Source organism: Cyprinus carpio, chromosome A8, assembly GCF_018340385.1.
Source record: "Cyprinus carpio isolate SPL01 chromosome A8, ASM1834038v1, whole genome shotgun sequence".
NCBI classification, from domain to species: Eukaryota; Metazoa; Chordata; class Actinopteri; order Cypriniformes; family Cyprinidae; genus Cyprinus; species Cyprinus carpio.
In genome coordinates this window covers 4,131,454-4,153,311 of record NC_056579.1, presented here as the reverse complement: position 1 = coordinate 4,153,311, position 21,858 = coordinate 4,131,454, and the positions used below count along the sequence as shown (strand labels likewise).

The 21,858-nt window shown below is 34.4% G+C and overlaps 3 protein-coding genes across 3 annotated transcripts; 2 read left to right on the top strand and 1 right to left on the bottom strand.

Annotated features, from left to right (window-relative positions):
• Positions 1-524: 524 nt before the first annotated feature.
• Positions 525-5,754, top strand: LOC109112232 (keratin, type II cytoskeletal 8-like). Its single transcript, XM_042761665.1, has 8 exons — positions 525-1,135; positions 2,160-2,368; positions 3,277-3,337; positions 3,443-3,538; positions 3,615-3,779; positions 4,618-4,743; positions 4,952-5,172; positions 5,471-5,754. Exons 1-8 carry the CDS (start codon positions 872-874, stop codon positions 5,481-5,483), a joined length of 1,155 nt encoding a protein of 384 aa, XP_042617599.1. The 5' UTR covers positions 525-871; the 3' UTR covers positions 5,484-5,754.
• A 769-nt stretch (positions 5,755-6,523) lies between these two features.
• On the top strand, positions 6,524-16,598 carry si:ch73-233m11.2 (NACHT, LRR and PYD domains-containing protein 3). The gene is made up of 9 exons (XM_042761664.1): positions 6,524-6,800; positions 8,817-10,389; positions 11,056-11,217; positions 11,718-11,882; positions 11,965-12,132; positions 13,590-13,763; positions 14,285-14,458; positions 14,575-14,742; positions 15,310-16,598. Exons 1-9 carry the CDS (start codon positions 6,779-6,781, stop codon positions 15,377-15,379), a joined length of 2,676 nt encoding a protein of 891 aa, XP_042617598.1. The 5' UTR covers positions 6,524-6,778; the 3' UTR covers positions 15,380-16,598.
• A 906-nt stretch (positions 16,599-17,504) lies between these two features.
• LOC122145990 (glycerol-3-phosphate dehydrogenase [NAD(+)], cytoplasmic-like) lies at positions 17,505-20,088 on the bottom strand. The gene is made up of 4 exons (XM_042763014.1): positions 20,072-20,088; positions 19,766-19,944; positions 17,829-17,968; positions 17,505-17,725 (listed from the first exon to the last, which is right to left on the bottom strand). The coding sequence occupies exons 1-4, from the start codon at positions 20,086-20,088 to the stop codon at positions 17,537-17,539; spliced, it is 525 nt and encodes a 174-aa protein (XP_042618948.1). The 3' UTR covers positions 17,505-17,536.
• Positions 20,089-21,858: the final 1,770 nt, after the last annotated feature.

Genomic DNA, 21,858 nt, shown 5'->3' with positions numbered 1-21,858 from the left:
GGTTTTATTAGATTTATTTATTTTTAGTTATTTGAGTACTTCCATTTAAGCTAAACAAAAATGAGAAATGCTCCTTTGGCAACTAGCTGAAATAAAATAAATAAAAGTTTTTTGATATTTTATTTTATTTTATTTTTATTTTATTTATCTTTTTAATTTTGTTAGGGGAAAAACTTCATATTTTGTAAAGACAGGAATATACAAACTTGAAATATATTTAAATATTTGTACATTTTTAAACAGATCTTTACTTTTTAGATATTTATTGTAATATTCTTATGTGCTGAGAACTAATTTCCCATTTTTCAAATTATCCATTTTTATATGTGCATGGCAAAAAAAAAAAAAAAAACAAACAAACAAATAAAAAAAAAACTGAAGATTTGTTTGCATAATCAGTGCATTTCGAGGCCAAATAAATTAATGCATAAATTGAATCAGCTGTTTAGAATTAAATCCAATTTTATTGGTATTTATATTAAATCCAAAAAGCATAAATTGTTTAGTGCATGACCAAATAGCACAATATGCAACCAAAAAGCAAGAAATATGCGCAAAACAGCACATTTAGCTAATATTGCCGCCCTATACTGTATATTTTTCCATATATTTTAGACAATCAAGAACAGGAAATATTCTCATAATTAAAGGTGTCTGATATCTCAGAACTGAGATCTGTCGTTCTGCTCGTCCTGTCAGTTATGGCTGGTGGGCTGAACAGGTTTTTCAGAGTGAGGAATGCTGCTATTTTCTCATTTATACACAAATACACACCCACCTGTCAGTGTATAAGTAGCTGAGTTCTCAGGAAACACCACTCGTCTTCCTGTCATCCCTCTGTAACACACCTCTCCATCTCTCTGTGTCTGTCATGAGCTCCTCCAGTAACAGCTTCAGCAGCCGCTCAGTGGGCTCGTACCCCCGCGCCGGAGCACAAATCCCCCGGCAGGGGAACTCATATTTCGGATTTGGGAACGTGTCACCGGCTGCGGCCCCCATCAGGGCTGTGTCTGTTGACACAAGCCTCCTAACTCCTGCTGATCTTCAGCTGGACCCAGACCTGCAGGCTGTGCGGCTCCAGGAGAAAGAAGAGATCAAAACTCTCAACAATCGCTTTGCCTCCTTCATCGACAAGGTGAGACCTGCTTCATAATTAAATCTTTTTCTGGACCTGAAAATTATTACTTATGGATTATTCATATTAGTTTTTCCTGGTTCATTAATTTTATTTATTATTATTTTATTATTTGTTTATTATATTTGTTTATTCTTTTATTGCATTATTTTACTTTATTTTAGGTACGTATGTATTTATACTTTTTTTAATATTAACAGCAATCTGTAGTTGAGAATCTATCTATCTATCTATCTATCTATCTATCTATCTATCTATCTATCTATCTATCTATCTATCTATCTATCTATCTATCTATCTATCTATCTATCTATCTAAGCAACTAGACCTGTTAATAACCTGTAGGAGAGAAATAGTTGTTTGTTTGTATTGATTTTTTTCTTATTTTACTCTCAGTGGCCAGATTTGTTGATAACCTAAAGTAAAGAGAAACGAAAACAGATTTATTTATTTATTTATACCAATTTTTTCCTTCTAATGTTTTTTGTGTTACACTTAGCAGCTGAATTTGTTAATAAACTGTAGGAGAGAAATAATTGTTTGTAAATCAGTATATTTCTTTATTTGTTTTGATTTTGTTCTTATTTTTTATTTGAATCTTGGCAGAAAGTATTGTTAATAATCTGTAAGAGAGAATATTTATTTGTTTTATTAACTCTTTTAAAATTATTTTATTGTTATTATTTTAAACTCTGCAGATCTACTAACCTGTTTTCTGAGAAAAACAATGATCTCACATGTGTCTCCTAACAGTGTCTCAAACTGTGCTCAGATTGTCCGAAACTATCAGAAATCTGAGATTTCAATATGAACTCTGTTCTCACAAGATCAAATGATCTGAGCTGCTGTTCACATTTTAAAGCCTTTTTCTTACTGTATGACAACCATTGTCTCTTTTGTGTGTATTTTATTACTCCTAAGGAACTTTAAGAGGAACAATGTTGACACTTAAATGAAACATAATTCTCAGTTATGTTATAAGTGCAACATTTGAGCAATAAACTGTTCTTTGAAACACACGCAGGTCCGTAAATTAGAGCAGGAGAACAAGCTTTTGGAGACTAAATGGCAGCTGCTACAGAAAGCCTCTAAACCTGAGTCTAAACTGGAGCCCATGCTGAAGTCTTACATCAGTTCCCTGCGGGCACAGCTAGAGCAGGTGAACAAGGACAAAGAACACCTGGACGCGGAGCTCAGGAATGTCCACGCACAGGTTGAGGAACAAAAACAAAGGTCCGTAATAACACACTGCATCTTCAGTCTTGAGCCCGACTCGAATCTAGACATCAGTGTTCAGTCTCAGGCTATCATTAGCACAGAGCAAAGTCTTAATATTAGTCTCATTCTTTTCAATATAATAGTGAATATTCAATGTTATTTCAGATTTAAACTTAAAATCATGTAAACAACAACATTCTTTACAATCATTTACCATGATAACCATTTGATTTCAGCCAAAATTCTGCGTGTTCATTTATCTACAGTAGTAGTAGTTCACTTGACACTAGTATGCCAAGAAATGCACAATATAATATGTTAAGAATTTGACATGTGCAAATTTAATGTATTTTTACTGCAGTAAAACTGTGGTAATGTGGTTGTAGACATCACTTTTCAAAAAATGAAAAAGAACAACAGAAATATTCTGAAACATTTTTACACATTTATTTTCATTAATGTAAATTACATTTTGAATAAGCTTTTATTTGTATATTTTCATTTTAGTTTAAGTTTTAGTCATTTAGTTATGTGCTTTTTGTATTTTTTTTTTAAGATTTCTATTTATTATTTATAATAATTTTAGTACTTCAGCTCATTTTATTTCAGTTAGTTGCCAAGGCGGCATTTCTTTTTTATTTTTTTTTTGTTTTATTTTTTTCATTTTTTTTTTTTATGTATTTTTTTTTTTTGTTAATTTCAACTCTATTTCAGTAAATCAAAACTATATTTCATTCAATTAATTACCTATTATTATTAATAGTATTATCAGATACGTTTATTCAATTATAATATATGTTTTATTTAATATGTTAATTATATATGTTTTTAAGTAAATATATTTAATTATATTTATTCAATATATTTACTTAATAACAACACTGAGTGAAGTTACCCAAGATATTATATAATCCCTTCTACAGATATGAAGACGAGATTACTAACAGAAACACAGCTGAAAATGAGTTTGTTTTTCTGAAGAAGGTAAGACAAATCCAGTTGCAGAAGATAAATAGCATCCGATGATGAATAATGATAATATGCCAAGCATCTGCCAAGCTAACAAGTATACTGCAAATGTCCTGACAGGATGTGGATACTTCATACTTGTGTAAAAATGGCCTGGAAGATAAAATAGCAGTAATCCTGGAAGACCTGAACTTTTTCAAGAGCTTCTATGAACAGGTACTGCAAACTCATGCATGAATGAAATGTCCTGAGATGAATCGGAGGACTTTACTTTACCTCTCTTTCGTTGTAGGAGCTGCGTGAGCTGCAGGCTGACGTGAAGGACACGTCTGTCGTGGTGCAGATGGACAACAGCAGGCAGCTGAACATGGAGAAGATCCTCGCTGATGTGAAGAGCCAGCATGAGGAGGTTTCAGCATACAGTCGAAAGGAAGCTGAGGTCTGGTACAAAAACAAGGTGAAGATCACATCTCTGAATTACTGAGACAATGTCAAGATCTCTTCTGAAACACTAAAGGAGAAACTTGAGATTATAGCGGCCTTTTCTCAAGATATATATCCCAAACCTTAAGCACTTCACTTATTCTCTGTGAAGAACAATTGAGATCTTGAGACCTCACGTGTTATTTCCTGCAGGTTCTCATATTTTTAAGTAATCACAGACTTTAGACTTTTGAAACCAAACAGCATATTATATATGGGTGCATTCATTTCTAAGTAGCTGACATGAAATTTCAAGGTTTAACATAGTGCTTTTCAATGCCATGGACTTCCAGATATGATCATCCTTGTGCAAGAGACGCCATCTAAAATTTAAAAGGCAGTTATATATTTTATGTATAAAGACTCAATTTATACTGTGAAAAATGTATTTTAAAAATGTCTAAAAATATTTAGATATTATTTATTATAAGCAAATATTTATTTATTTTAATAAAAATATTTTTTAATCAAATATTTATTTATTTCATTTAATCTTAAATTTATTACTTATTTTTTTTATTTGATTTTTTTTTTTAATTTTCTGCACTGCTTTTCTCCAAACTTTTCCACAAACCTCCTAGACCCCAGTTTGAAAACCCCTAGTTTGTGACATGCCATAATTAATCTAAAACCATTTTAAACATATTTTTTTTCTGTAATTGTTATACAAATATTACATGTAATATTTTTATTTAAAAAAAAAGAATTTGTCACACCACAGAACCTTTCAGCAACAAATATATATACATATATTATATACATATTTAATGTAAATGTTATAATTGTGCATATACCTGTGTTTTTCTCCACAGTTAGACTTGATCTCATCGCAAGCTGACCAGTGCAACACTGAGCTGAAAGACAATAAAGGTGCAATAGCTGATGTGAAAAGGCAGATAACGAGACTGCAAAAAGAGATAATCTCAGCTAAATCACAGGTAAGATAATACTCCACATCTGTTTAGTATAGCAACTATTGGTGTCTACTGTTGAACACCAGGGCAACCATGAGCAGCCGCAGTAATTACACTGATAACTTTCTATACTATCACAAATGGGATCTTTAAAGCCCAGGGCTGTAAATGGATATAAACAGCTTATACAGTGACACTTTACCGTAGTATTAATACTCTGACATCATTACAGCGTGAGAGTGTGGATAAGCAAATCAAAGAGGCGGAGCGTTGTGGTGAGGAGGCGGTGCTTGATGCAAAAGAACAAATAAAATCACTGGAGGACGCATTGCAGAAAGCCAAACACAAAATGACCAGACACATTCGAGACTACCAGGAACTGATGAATGTCAAGCTGGCTCTGGATATTGAGATCGCCACCTACAAGAAACTGCTGGAAGGAGAAGAGGACAGGTGAAACTGTAAAGCTCAAGCAATTAACTGAGAGCTTAGAATAAAGTATTTAACTTATATGATTATTTTATTACTTTTTTTTAAAAATATTATATTTATATTATTATTTTAGTATATGATCAATATATTTATTATTATTATTATTTAATTATTTAATTTTTTATTGCAATATATTAATCATTTTATTTTAAATGTTTTATTATATTTATTATTATATAAATTATGAATGAACTGAAATAAGTGTTCAAAAGTAGGTATAAGTGAAAGGTAATAATTCAACAAATCTCCTTCCCATCAGGCTTGGACGATAATCTACTGTAAACATCCATCAAGCCCATAAACCAAATGAACAGCAAGTTTCTGAGTGTCTACACCTTCACTCCATCTCATCTCATCCCTGCTAGTCACTGCTGAATGAAGACATTAGTAGCGAACAACTGACAGAAAAAAAAAAAATATTTACATTAAAAAAGAAAGATACATTCAGTTTTTTCTTTCACAACCTGCTCATAAATAAAATAATTTGGGGTGTTTTTATGTTCTCACTGTTTTATTACAATTAACTGAAGTTATTTTTTTTCTTTTAGTTATATGGAGGTCAAATTATTCCTATTATTATACCTTCATTAATTATTTTGTAAATGTAAATAAAAAAAAGTACAATTAAAAATAAATGTATGAAAAAAAACGTATGGATTATTTTATTTGTTTAATGCAGTGTAAAATCTAAAACGGCATTAATATGTGTCTTTAAGTGCATAATACAGAAGACTGCTTCAGATTAGAAAAGTGTATGTGACACAGTGTCATCTGAAGAATCTGAAGCATCTTGTGCTCGTCTGTGAAGAGCTGTGATTAGAGGCCGGACAGCTGTGCTCAGGCCGCGGTCTAAATGTAATACAGGGGTAAAGTGTGTTATTTTGTCTTCAAAGAGAGAAACAGGCCTGATAAGATTCCAAGGAAAGTAGCTGCATTGCAAAAACAACAACACTCCCTCAACAACTTATCCAAACACCTTTACAGATACACTACCATCATGAAGATAAAGAATTTGGCCACTTTCCCATGACTGATATTTTCCCAACAAAAAACAGCGAAAATATGCAGTTAAACAACTCCAAACCCAACCCAACAAAGTAATTGAAAATGGTTAAAGATATATAATTCCTGTAGCTCAAACTAGAGCATGGAGCTAGCAACGCCAAGGTCATAGGTTCGATTCCCAGAGAATGAACTAATGAATTGTATGAGCGCGATGTTAGTCGCTTTGGACTGAGCGTCTGCCAAATGTATACAGTACATTTAATATAAATGAACTTCAAGAACTGTTATGATGTAAATTGGCACTAGATGGCGCTGTTTAACTAACATCTCTTTGCTTCCGCGTTGGTTTTCTAAACACACATTTTTGTGGAATTTTGTGTTACTGTATGTGTCTAAAAGTACAAGCTGTCATTTTGTAGTATGAAATTGTTCGGCCCGGATTCATTATAATAACGGGGTATTGCAAAGTAGCCTACGATTAATTTCATTAAAAACACACAACACTTCCTCGTTCTTCTCTGACTAAAGAGCTACGAGCTTCCAGCACTATTCATCCGCAGCCATGTGGAGCGAGATCTCATACGGTGAGCAAACAGCTCTGACTCCGAAACCTCTGACTGTTTGTTGTTTAGGACGATACGCTTACATAATAGTTTATGAGTTACAGTTTTAATATAATCTATCTATCTAATCTTTTTTTCTGTTTATATATGGCTATAAACCTTAACTTTAGGCTTTTAAAACAAGAAACAAGCTTTTTGTCAAGCTGTATATATATGTAGAGCCTTTTTCATCTGTGTGTGTGTGTGTGTATATATATACAGGTCCTTCTCAAAAAAATTAGCATATTGTGATAAAAGTTCATTATTTTCCATAATGTAATGATAAAAATTAAACTTTCATATATTTTAGATTCATTGCACACCAACTGAAATATTTCAGGTCTTTTATTGTTTTAAATACTGATGATTTTGGCATACAGCTCATGAAAACCCAAAATTCCTATCTCAAAAAATTAGCATATTTCATCCGACCAATAAAAGAAAAGTGTTTTTAATACAAAAAAAAGTCAACCTTCAAATAATTATGTTCAGTTATGCACTCAATACTTGGTCAGGAATCCTTTTGCAGAAATGACTGCTTCAATGCGGCGTGGCATGGAGGCAATCAGCCTGTGGCACTGCTGAGGTGTTATGGAGGCCCAGGATGCTTCGATAGCAGCCTTAAGCTCATCCAGAGTGTTGGGTCTTGCGTCTCTCAACTTTCTCTTCACAATATCCCACAGATTCTCTATGGGGTTCAGGTCAGGAGAGTTGGCAGGCCAATTGAGCACAGTAATACCATGGTCAGTAAACCATTTACCAGTGGTTTTGGCACTGTGAGCAGGTGCCAGGTCGTGCTGAAAAACGAAATCTTCATCTCCATAAAGCTTTTCAGCAGATGGAAGCATGAAGTGCTCCAAAATCTCCTGATAGCTAGCTGCATTGACCCTGCCCTTGATAAAACACAGTGGACCAACACCAGCAGCTGACATGGCACCCCAGACCATCACTGACTGTGGGTACTTGACACTGGACTTCAGGCATTTTGGCATTTCCTTCTCCCCAGTCTTCCTCCAGACTCTGGCACCTTGATTTCCGAATGACATGCAAAATTTGCTTTCATCCGAAAAAAGTACTTTGGACCACTGAGCAACAGTCCAGTGCTGCTTCTCTGTAGCCCAGGTCAGGCGCTTCTGCCGCTGTTTCTGGTTCAAAAGCACACGCCTGTGAACGGTGGCTCTGGATGTTTCTACTCCAGACTCAGTCCACTGCTTCCGCAGGTCCCCCAAGGTCTGGAATCGGTCCTTCTCCACAATCTTCCTCAGGGTCCTGTCACCTCTTCTCGTTGTGCAGCTTTTTTTGCCACAGTTTTTCCTTCCCACAGACTTCCCACTGAGGTGCCTTGATACAGCACTCTGGGAACAGCCTATTCGTTCAGAAATTTCCTTCTGTGTCTTACGCTCTCGCTTGAGGGTGTCAATGATGGCCTTCTGGACAGCAGTCAGGTCGGCAGTCTTACCCATGATTGCGGTTTTGAGTAATGAACCAGGCTGGGAGTTTTTAAAAGCCTCAGGAATCTTTTGCAGGTGTTGAGAGTTAATTAGTTGATTCAGATGATTAGGTTAATAGCTCGTTTAGAGAACCTTTTCATGATATGCTAATTTTTTGAGATAGGAATTTTGGGTTTTCATGAGCTGTATGCCATAATCATCAGTATTAAAACAATAAAAGACCTGAAATATTTCAGTTGGTGTGCAATGAATCTAAAATATATGAAAGTTTAATTTTTATCATTACATTATGGAAAATAATGAACTTTTATCACAATATGCTAATTTTTTGAGAAGGACCTGTATGTATATGTATATATATATATTTTATATATATATATAATTCATTTTACAGTCAAATTTGAATTTAATGTATATATACATCCTGTTTGCTACCTGAATTCAAAATAATTTCTGAATGTATAGACAGATAGATAGATAGATATGTAGATGGACGTGATGTAATGACGTTCTTCTTCATTAGTTCTGATCATTTCTTCTTCCACAGATGTGCAGCAAACACATAAGGAGACTTTGAGAAACTCTGTGCTGAACTCAGCTCTGCCCATTTCTCTCTTGGGAGGTCAACCTGTGCGAGAGGTGATCCAGAAAGGCCACTACACGTCCCTCTCAGTGTGTGCGTGTGAGGACGACCACGCACGGGTTAGGAGAGGAGATCAGGAAGCTTTAGAGGATGTCATATCTCGAGAGCTTTCTCCAGGATCTGAAGGCCGCAGGCTGGTTCTTTATGGCGGTGTTGGAATGGGTAAGACTACAGCGGTAGAAAAGGTCATTTGGGATTGGACGACAGGTGCGCGCCTGCAGCATTACGCCCTCCTCATGCGAGTGCCGGTTTGGGAGCTGGCCGCTCTTGGAGGGAAAGCAGAGAGTTTGCAGAGCATGCTGGGCTGCATACACACTCACATTTCCACAGAGACTCTCGCCGTCGCTCTACAGAGGCCTCAGTCTCTGCTTCTTGTGCTTGATGGATTGGAGCGACTGCAGAACCTTCTATGCGCTCCATTGTCCTCATCTACTCTTATATGTGACGTACAACAAGAAGCGTCCGGCTCCGTCTTGCTGTGCAGTCTTCTTCACGGATCTCTGCTGCCAGAGGCTTCAATGCTGATCACCTCCCGAGAGCCAGTCGAGTCTTTGAGATGTTTTGAGGTGGTCGGGTTCTCCCAGACCCAGAGGAGAACGTTCTTCCAGCAGTTCTTTGACGACAGAGGCCAAGCAGAGAGACTTTTTCACCAATGTGAGCAGGCGTTGGGAGCATACGAGCAGTGTTTTCGTCCGGCCTTCTGCTGGACGCTTTGCAATGTGTTTAAAACTCAGTTCGAGAATAAAAACACCCCTCCTGAGACTCTTACTCACCTGCTCAGCATTGTCACACACATGCTTCTGCAGAAACAGAAGATGCAGGCAGAACAAAGCAGAGCGCTTGTGTCCAGTTTGGGAAAACTTACTAATTCGGTTTGCTCCTACAGCGACGTCACATCCTGCGGCCTGCTTCGTTTTCTGCACTCCCCCATGCTTTCAGCTTTTTTGTGCATCAGCGGTGATGTCACTCACCCTGATACCACATTCTCCTTCCTGTCTCCAGTGATGCATGAGTTCTTATTGGCCACCTCCTTTTATCTCGACCAGTCTGTGCAGGAGATCTCAGACGAGCGCTCAGATTTGTACTACACATTTTTAGCAGGACTGTCGGACTCAATCCAGCGGAAACCAATAGAAGACTCCGTGGGAAAGTTTGATGACAGCCGAATATCTACATTCTCTCAGTGGTTGATGGGAAATGTTTCTAGGGTGTTGCCAGATGGTGATGCAACAAAGCACTTCCGTGTTTTTCAGCTTCTGCAACATGCACGTAACTCCTCTCTGGTCAAAGAAAGCATTAGTAAGAGCCGGTGGAGGCTTGTTGGGTACAGCTCCATGCAGGAGCCTGACTGCGCTGTGCTGTCATATGTAGTGAGTTGTGTGGGAGAGATGGAGCATATGAACCTGTACAGAGCAGAACTAACACACGAACAGATCGAGAGGCTCATACCAGCGTTACGGCTGTCCAAGAGCATTGGGTGAGTCTGAGATTTTAGATATGCACATGGCACTACTAGATGCATTTTTGACTTTTATTGCTTTTATCAATCCTGACTGCCTCACACTCAACTTATGGCACTTACACTACATTATCGATGTTGAATTTTTGTGGAAACTGTGATAACTGTGACTTTTTTTCAGGATTTTTTGATTAATTCTAATTTGATTTTCTATTTGAATATATTTTAAAATGTAATTTATTTCTCTGACACAAATCTGTATTTTCAGCATCATTACTCCAGTCTTCAGTGTCACATGATCTTCAGAAATCATTCTAATATGCTGTAATATATTCAGTAACAGTATGTGTAATATTTGCTGTTCAGAAAATTTTTCTGATTATTATTAATGTTGAAAACAACTGTACTGCTTAATATTTTTGTGGAAACAGTGTTGCATGTTGTTTTTCAGGATTCTTTGATGAATAAAGGTCAACAGAGCAGCATTTATTTGAAATTGAAAACTTTGTAACATCATAAATGTCTTTAGTGTCGCTTTTGATCAATTTAAGGCATCATTGATGAATAAATCTATAAATATATTTAAAAAAAAATCTTACTAACACCAAATTTATTTAAAAAAAATCATTTTTTTTGTCCATGCAATTTAAGTCAGTGGGGTCTAATGTGCCATGTATCTGTAAGTCTGTCACAGAGCCGTCTCAGTTTGACTGCCATCACTAACTTGTCGACAGCGCTGGCTGAGGGACGGACGATAAAGCTGGATCTTTCATACTCCACACTGGAAAAAGAGTCAGTCCAAACCCTCTGCCGTGCACTCACACGCTCCACGCTGGAGTCACTCAAGTAAGATTATTTTTTATGTATGTGCCTTTATTAGAAAGGACAGCATCATATTGGGAATGAGACTGTGACTCAAAGCTGCGTATTTTATGCCAGTAATCTACTTTTTAGATACACTGGGTTAAATAATTTTTAAGGTGACCATACTTCCTCTTTTTCCCAGACATGTCCTGGCCTGGGATTTCTAAATTGCCTAAAATGTCCAGGTTTTGGCTTTATTTGTCTATTGACGTGCTCTCTTCAGTCCTCATACATTATATGCACTGTACTTTGTAGATCCTGCTTCCTTGCAAGCCACTATTGCTCTATTATGCACAGTGCTTGAACGCTATTGACTTTTCAGTCATAACCTTCAGCAAGTATGAAAACAATTTCAAGTAAACGAAGTCACACCTGGACGTTTTAGGCAATTTATGAATCCTGGCTAAGGAAATTAAGGACGTATGGGTGCTTGCTTTTGCTGGAACCCTTGCTGAAGTACAGTATGTCATCACTTTGTTCAGCTTGTGTGGATGCTCACTGACCACAGCTGATTGTGAAGCTCTGGCTCAGATGCTCTCTGGAGGCTCACAGCTGCGTGTGCTCAATCTGTGTGGGAATAATCTGGAGGATCAAGGTCTTATTCACCTCAGCAGTGCCCTGGAAAACTGCAGACTACAGGAAATCAAGTACACTTGCACTATTCACATATTAGTCAGTCTTTCTAATAACATAGAAATGAAAGCCATGTGGTTTTGTTGTATTCTACAGTCTGGATTTATGCTCACTGACGGCGGCATCCATGCCTGCGCTGTCTTCAGCTCTGAACAGCGGTTTTTCAGAGCTGAGGAAGCTAAACCTGAGCCGGAACGCAGTGATGGATGATGGGATGGAGCTGATCTCACAAGTGTTACAGAAAGGCCGCCTCAACACACTGAAGTAATACAGACATACTCTGTTTAGGTGACCAACACATATGCCTAAAAATCACCTCGGAAAAGCAAATTTCTATTATAGTTTAAAACAACAGTTTTCTATTTGAATATATATATTTTTAAATATACAGTACAGGCCAAAAGTTTGGAAACATTACTATTTTTAATGTTTTTGAAAGAAGTCTCTTCTGCTCATCAAGCCTGCATTTATTTGATAAAAAATACAGAAAAAAAATGTAATATTGTAAAATATTATTACAACTTAAAATAATAGTTTTTAAATGTATTATACTTTAAATTATCATTTATTTCTGTGATGCAAAGCTGAATTTTTAGGATCATTATCACATGATCCTTTAGAAATCATTCTAATATGATGATTCATTATCAAAGTTGGGAACAGTTCTGCTGCTTTATATTTTTTCAGAACATGTGATACTTTTTTAGGATACTTTGATGAATAAAAAGTAAAAAAATAAAAAATAAAAAAAAGAAGCTATGTTTTTAAAATATAAATATTTTGTAATAACAATATTCACTACTGGTCAGTAATTTGGGGTCAGTAATTTTTTTTCTTTCTTTTTTTTAAATAAAATCAATACTTTTATTCAGCAAGGATGTGTTAAACTGATAAAAAGTGATAGTAAAGAAAATATATTATTAGAATATATATTATTAGAATTTTTTTTTTTTATTTTGAATAAATGCAGTTCTTTTGAACCTTTTATTCATCAAATATATTAGACAGCAGAACTGTTTCCAACACTCATAATAAATCAGAATATTAGAATGATTTCTAAATGATCATGTGATAGACTGGATGTTACATATATTTTTTAAAAGTATATTCAAATAGAAAACTATTATTTTAAGTTGTAATAATATTTCACAATATTACTGTTTTTTCTGTATTTTTGATCAAATAAATGCAGGCTTGATGAGCAGAAGAGACTTCTTTCAAAAACATTAAAAATAGTAATGTTTCCAAACTTTTGACCTGTACTGTAATTTATTTCTGTAAAGTCAAAGCTGTATTTTCAGCATCATTACTCCAGTCTTCAGTGTCACATGATCTTCAGAAGTCATTCTAATATGATGATTTGCTGCTCAAGAAACATTTTTTATTAGTATTAATGTTGAAAACAGTTGAGTCTTTGATAAAAAAAATGTTTTTTTTTTAAATAGTTATATTTTGTAGCATTTTTTTTTTATTTAATGTTTTTTTTGAATCAATTTAATGCATCCTTGCAGAATAAAAGTATTAATTGCTTTCAAAACACAAATAAATTATATAAGTTTAAGATGGTTGCAATTGTCTACAAAATCCAGGTTAACTGCACTTATTTAATCTACTAATAGCTATTTGTGTAAAGCCTCTTCATTGAAATACTGATTAGATAAGGGATTGTGTATGACTGATCATGTGTTTGTTTGTTTGTTTGTTTGTTGTTTTAATTACAGTGTGTCTAGCTGTGAGCTCACTGGCTCCTGCTGCTCCTCTCTAGCAGCTGCCCTCCAATCAGAAGACTGCCGTCTGACTGAGCTGGATCTGTCCGTCAATGATCTCGACCAATCAGGAGCGATGCAGATATGTGAAGCGCTGATGACTCCTAAATGCTCACTGGAAATACTGGAGTATGTATGCAAATGAGCAGTTTTTTTGTTTTTTGTTTTTTAACCACATTTATGAGGGTTGACTTGATCATGTGGGGTGGGGAGAGTTGAGGCATGTTAGGTTATGATATTATTGGTTCATATTATTTTTCCTTGGTTGGATCAGTAGAAAATACTCTAAAATGTGGGATGACTAGGATTGTTTTTTGTTGAAAGAAATCAATATAATGCATCCTTGCTGAATAAAATATTGATCAAAAATGTCAGCAAAGGTTCAGTTCCTTTTTATGAACTCTGGGCTACCTTTCCATCACTTAAGCACTTTTTACATGACTGAGTAGAATCCGTAGTATCCCTCGAGTGGACTCTCGTAGTGGCTCCCCTTGATATGTGTATTATTCCACTGGCTTGTCTCTTAGGAGTCAGTGTCTCTCCTAGACAAGACACTCGATCTGTCACGAGCTTCTGTGTTTGGTAGTTCTTGGTAGTTGATTATGTGAAATCTAAGCAGTGTGTGTGTGTGTGTGTGTGTTTTGGTGTAGGATGAGTAGATGTGAGCTGACCGAGGAGGTGTTTCGAGCACTGGGGAGTATTCTGATGTCTGGCGGGTCAAAGCTCGTCCGTCTCTCGGTAGGGCTGAACGATGTGGGCGATACTGCAGCCAAACACATTTGGGAGGCACTGAGACACAAACACTGCACACTACAGCACCTGGAGTGAGTGAAACCCTCACACGTGCTCACGGGAGCAACTAGCATGATTAGAGATCGGCTGAAACTAATTAAAGCGCACCTGATGATTGAATGGTGCCTGTCTCGTCTTGTGTCTGCAGTCTGGAGATGCTGTCGCTCACAGACGCTTGCGTTGAGGAGTTGTGTGAATCTGTTGCTGCCAGCAGCACTTTATCAACTCTCATTCTGAAGAACAACAGATTGACTGACTCCTCCGTACCACGATTGGTCAAATTAATGCTGGACCGTCCTCTAATGACCGAGCTGAAGTAAGTTCAGTCCATAAATGTTCATACTCATAATGCAACAAAAATATATTTTTAGATATTTTAGTTTTTAAATGTCTTTATAAATGTATTATAAATGTTTTCATAGTTTTTAAATGTATCACAAAAATGGCCAAATATACATTAATAACATACAAGTTAAAATATATTTATATAAATATATAAAAATAAAAGTTTTATATATATATATATATATATATATATATAAAAATTCGATAAGTTTACTTTTAGTTTGTTTGCTATTTGGTTATTTATTTATTTATTTTTTTTAACCATTTTTAATTTTCAGCGGAAATATATTTATATTGTCTAAAATATATTTTAAAAGATACATTTTGTATTAACCCAAAAATTTATTTTAATATTGTAAATGTGCTTTTTGTCCTTTTGCAGTACATTTTCTATTATGTTTTGGCATTTGAACTAAAGCTAAATATATTTTACATTTAAAAATATTTAATAAAATTGCCATATGATTGCACTTGTGTCACAGCTCAATATGATGTACTTCATGTGATAACATATTATTTTTCTCATGTTTTTTTATAGTCTGCAGTATAATGACTTCAGTGAAGACGTTTTTGAGTTGATGGACACATGCCAAAATATTGTTTATTAGAGGATCACATCTCAGGTTGGATGACAGTTGCGTGCTTCCAAATGTTAAAAAATGCTATTATTAATGCAGATTCTATTCCATTTATTCCTTAAGACCAAGAGACAAAGTGAGTCCCTCTAGTGGCCTGTTTTTACAGGCCGTTTTATACAGTGGCCCCAAAAAGTATGAATAGCTTTGCATTTGCAGCCAAGTATTATAAAGAAATATTTATTTGAAGGAAATGCAGCACAAAAAAAGAACATTGACAGTTTTAATAATTTTAAAACAAAATTAAGATGAAGAATAAATTGCTTCATATATACACATTCATTTTTAATTTCATCTTAAGTGTCCAAATACTTTTTGGGGCTACTGTAAATCATTCAGATGGTCATGTCTGGTTCTTCACATACTGTACAACCCTCATAATTGTCTGAAAGAACTAGACCGCTATAGCTCATAGAAACAGTGATTTATTTTACATTACATATTGAGGACATTCATTTTAGTGTGATTTTGAGAACTGTTTCACTCTGAATGGATGGTAACAGCTTCTGAGGAGCGCTCAGTCTGGCATTTGAGGCTTTTCTACAGAATAAAGTGGCTGAGAGTACAGTGCTGCAGGACAGATTCATTAAAAATGAGCAGCAGCTATGACAGAACCCGGGAGCATCCTCATGTGACTTTAATCACTCTTATTGTAACACGCTCACAGCCTGCTGAACAGACCAACTCAGATCACCATAGATTTGCATGCTCCTTCTGTTTGAAATGAGTTGTTTGATTATAATGAATTGTCTAGTTAAGATGTAATCATAACAACAGCAATGCTATTCCTTTCAGCAGGGCTCACATACATACTGCACACAGACACTCACACATACTCAGTATTGCAGCCTTGTCCTTCTTTCACTGATGCTCTGGATGAGCAGTGGATGAACTGGCTGCATTAGATCTCATACACTGCATTAAACAGAGGAAATCTGGAGGAGGACAAAACGTTCAGATGTGTTGAACTCATTTTTTTTTTTAATGTTTGGTCTTAATGTAAATGTACAAGAGGTTTGAATCTGAAGTTTGAGTCTTACCTGTCCAGTACGCCTTTGTTTTTAAGTATGGGTGAACTTCAGCGGCTGTAGTTTAGACTATTTAGCGTTTCCTTTTCAAGCTCTTCAAGAGACTGAAACACAGAGAACCGGATGGCTAATGTGTTTATACACTGGAAAAAATAATTGAACTCTGTTTTTGTTTTTACTTTTGTTTATTTTATTGTGATTGATGTTGATTTGACCTGATGTATTTTGAATATTAAAGCTACAGATGTTTCGACCATGTTTTTGTCCTCTCACTAAAGCGTGCTAAAATGGAGTTTAAATCAATTTTTGGGGGAAGACAAGCTATTTTACATCCCTTTCTCTTTGCTGGTCTCATATATTTGAACTTGGAAACTTAATATGCATTGTTTCAGTTTCTTTGACCAGGTTAATTTGAATATGTTTTGACGTACCAATGACAGTATAGTAAGCTCTGTTTGACACATTATACATTTTAATCGCATCCCAAATAAAAGTTTTTGTTTACATAATATATGAGTGTGTACTGTGTATATTTATTATGTATATATAAATACACAACCATGCATGTATATATGTAAGAAAAATTTTACATTTATATATTAAATATATTTATATATGATATAATTTATATAAATATACAAGTAAATACATGTAAATATTGTCTAAATATATGCTGTATGTGTGTGTCTTTATATATACATATAATAAATATACACAGTACACACACATATGTAAACAAAAACTTTTATTTTGGAGGCTATTAATCGCAATTAATCTTTGACAGCACTACTTTTATTATTATATGTTTTATTATATTTAAATCCATTACACAAGCCCCCCGCCCCCCCCCCCCCAAAAAAAAAAAAAAATCAGATTTTTCTTTAAAAAAATGTCAGATTATGTCAAAGTGTGTTTGTAAAAGTGATATTTTGGTATCATTTAGATACTATTAGTTTTTATTAATATTTTGAATCTTTTTATTAATATTTGAAAATAATTTTAGTTTTATTAATTGTGTTGTTTTGATCATTTTTAGTAGTTTTTTTATATATATGTCTATATGTGTTTTTTTTATTATACATTTTTATTTATATGCATATAATCACCCAAGACAAAAATACGACTTATCTAACATATTCTTGTTGCTTTTCATCAGCCTCATCAAAACCTCATTGGTGATATTTGCTCCCATCCACACGCTCATCTTGATGCCCAGCTTCTCGTGAATAACCGGTGAGATCAGCTTCAGTCTGTCTGGGCCTTCATCCACCACATGCAGAGTCATCGCTAGCTATCTCTCTTGTGATCTTAGAAAGCAACTTTCCTCTTTTTCCCGCAATGTAAGACTCTTGAGAAAATGGCACACAGTTCATATTTTCATGAGTGTACGGGACCTTGATGAGTGACATTCTCAGTGCATCCGGATTGATTTTGCCCTTCATAGTGTCACAAACACGACCGATGAACTGAAGTGGAATCACAAAGAGCAGAATGTCAGCACTCTTGGCAGCTTCGAGCAGATCTGTCACTGCCAACCGTGAGTGAAAGAGAGTGGAATAGAATAGAAGAACAGAACAGAAGACAGAAGAATCTGTTTGATACTGAATGATGAAACCTGGAGAAACATACATGCACTCAATATATTCACTGTTTGATTGGTTACACCTACAGTGCTCTGTTTCATGTGCCTGACATATTGGCTGATTTATTTATTTTTTGTTTTGGCAGAGTTTGGGTCCACATCAAGCCAAAACCACCTTGTTCACAATTAAATCCTTTTAGTTTCTGTTCCGTGTCTCTGTTGCATCTGTTAATGGTTTTCTAGGCTTCTAGCCCAGTCCTCTAGTTAGGCTGAAGCATTTGGCTGACTCTCAACAATTTGGACTTCAGGTCATGATGATGGAGGAACCACATGCTCAAACCACGGCTTCATCAGCTTCTTATCAGCTGCTTGAGTGGAAGTGGATGGTTTCCATTGCAAAGCAAAGCAGCAAGTGCCTCCCAGAGGTTTTGGAGGAAAATCTAGTGGGTCAGCACTCTTCTCCAGACTTCTGTATTGTGTGTTAGCTTCCTCTATAGTAATTATTTGCTGTTATAATAGTTTCTCATGCAAAACATGAATTTGTTTGTGTGGTTGAATCTTGTAGCTGAATATATTTATATTTATATAAAAATAGCTTTTATTATTGCACACACACACACACACACACACACACACACACACACACACACACATATAAATAATTGTATAATTCTATTATATATTTTCGTTTATATATATATATATATATATATATATATATATATATAAACGTGGCTATTTTTTTGTTTTTATAATACAACATTACAATATTTTATTATAGAATTTATTATATTAACATAAATATTATTTTATTTTTTAATGTATATAATATATATTATATATTATGTATATAATAAAGTTTTCAAGTACAACTAGTGACTATTTTTATGATACAATATATTATTTTATTATAAGATTTATTATATTAAAATAATATGGTATAATTTTGGTAACACTTTAGAATAAGGTTCCATAAGTTAATGTTAGTTAACTACTTTAGTTAACATGAACCAAGCAAGAACAATCCTTCTACAGCATTTATTAATCTTAGTTAATGTCAATTTCAACATTTACTAATGCATTATTCAAATCAAAAGTTGTGCTTGTTAACATTAGTTAATGCACTGTGAATTAGCATGTGAATATCTCAATAACTAACAATGAATAACTGTATTTTCATTAACTAACATTAACAAAGATTAATAAATACAGTAATAAATCCATTGTTCATTGTTTGTTCATGTTAATTAATACATCAAATAACATTAACTAATGGAACCTTATTCTAAACTGTTACCATAATTTTTATATAATAAAACAGTGTAATATATTCTCTCTATATTATTTATTTATTCATTTTATTTTTTATTATATATTTTATGAAAAGAAAATCCATATTTGTTTCAAAATATATGATTAGAATTTGAACTTTAATTTATTAAAATAAAAAGTTTCTTACAACATTTATTTATTATTTTTGATAGATCTTTATTATATTAAAATAACAATATATAATAACTTGTATATAATAAGTATGTGTGTATATACAGTATATATGCATTTATATGTTTCTGCCACATTAAAAATATGAATATTAGGATTTTAAACTTTCATTTATTAAAATACATAGATTCTTACAACATTTATTTATTTTATTATATAAGCATTCAAGTAAAACAAGTTACTATATATACATTTTATTTATATTTATATATAATAAATGATATGATTAAATTACGAAGTTTCTTACAACATTCTCCAGAAGCTTGTGTCCAGGCAAATACTTGACGTTCTCATGGTCTGTGTTTATGATATCTGTGAGCTTTCGTCCATTCACCGTCTCTTCAAACACCCACATGTTATCCGTGGAGTCAAACTTTGAATTATTCCTTGCATTTGTGCCAACTATCTTAGCAATAGCAGAACCCCTGCGGACATGAGAGAAAGTTAATAAAGTGAAAGGTTGCTTGCAATATTACAATATTGTGAGTGAACACTGTAGGGTGAAAAGTAACTGAGGACTTCAATATGGTCACAACCCCCGGGATCTCATACCAAAGGGACGTGTGCATTCCAAAGGACAGTGATGATAGTGATCAAAGACCAGAGGGTCAGTCTGCTGTAGTCAAGTTAAATAGTTTCAGGTTTGGTTTAGGTTTGATCCCAAACAAGGATCACTGTAGTGCAAAATACCCAGAATTATTATGCATTATTGTTTGGGAACATAAATTATTTTGAGTTGGTAATGTGTGTAAACATTGAGTTTAAATTTAAACTAAACATTTCCACTGTATATGCATTCAGAGAATTTGTAAAAATCCAACTCTTAACTGGACATATAAACATAAACTTGTATTATTGTTATATATACTACTTTTGTGTGACCATAAATAGTTGGTTTTAAATGAACAGAAGCCTCAAAATTATCAACAGCAGTCATTTTAACAGTTAATATGTCTATATGAATGTGTAAATAATTAAAATCACTTAAGGAAAAAAAAAAAAGCTTTCATTTAAAGCGTAAGGAAAAGTCATAGAAAATTCTACAGTGAATATTTTTCATGCATTGTAAGTAGGATATAATACAAATTTCTGACATAATACTGAACCACAGATGTGGCCAGATTTCAACATTGGTTAGTTGAAATTTATGGAACATAAATACTGAACCTAACCAGTGTGACTGACTGGAACATGTGTCCTACTTGTTTTGCATTGCAGCAATGTTACAAATGGCTCATGTAAACATTGAAAAATAGGCTAGTATTCAAGTTTGTCCAAAAGCACATTCACAGCTGTTGAACAGAACTTCTGAAATGGATCTCATATTGTGTAAGTAACAAAAACTACATTGTATATATCAGTAGTATCCCTATTAATATTTAATGTCATAACCCTATACTTGTTTATAGCATGTGATTCATTGAAGGGCTTGTTTAATGTTTACTAATAGTGTAACTAATAGTCTTTATGCTGTCATGTGATCCTAAATCCCTACAACTCAAACAGTCATTTTTAAAAGAAAAAAATATATAAATATATATATTTTACCAATAGCAACACTGCTCTGCACAACATTAGATCTTAAGTTGTACAGACACACACACAGAAATATTCCAGGCGGGCAGGTAAACAGTGCATCATTTTATGCATGTTTATTCATTAAAAAAAATCATATTTTATTACAGCCACATGATAAACATCAAAATAATACAGAAATGTATCAGTTGAAAAAGTCTGATTTATATATTAATACTGTTGATATTTGACAATCCTTATTTTGTAGGAAATACTGAAAATCGATTGTGTGTTTTTTTCTGTACAGAAATCATACCAAAGTCTGCTGTATATAAGATTAATATGGTGTCTAAAATGTAATTCAGACATGAAAAAATATTAATGAGCTACCATAGTCCACAACAAATCACTGTGTACTATCTGCTGGCATTTGACACATCATTCTAATGCATCGCAAAATTACAATTCTTCATTTCCTCTGTTTAAAAATATCTGACACCCTGTTGCTCCAACTTTTCCTCATCCTTTCCAGAAATGATCGATCACATGTAATATGTACATGCACAGAGACACACTTACAAACAGACAAACACATCCATGCACTTTCAGTCGAGCTTGCAAACACACAGACACACACAGAAAAGGCACACAACTTTAACTGACACATATACAGACATGCACACACATCCCAGCTCCCGAAACAGACATGGCACTGCAGACAGAAGCCTAGGAGAGCTCACATGCACCCCTGGGAATTTCTAGGGTTAGTCTCTCTCCGGTCTGGCATGGGCCGATGATATCATGCTCATATCATACAGCACCCA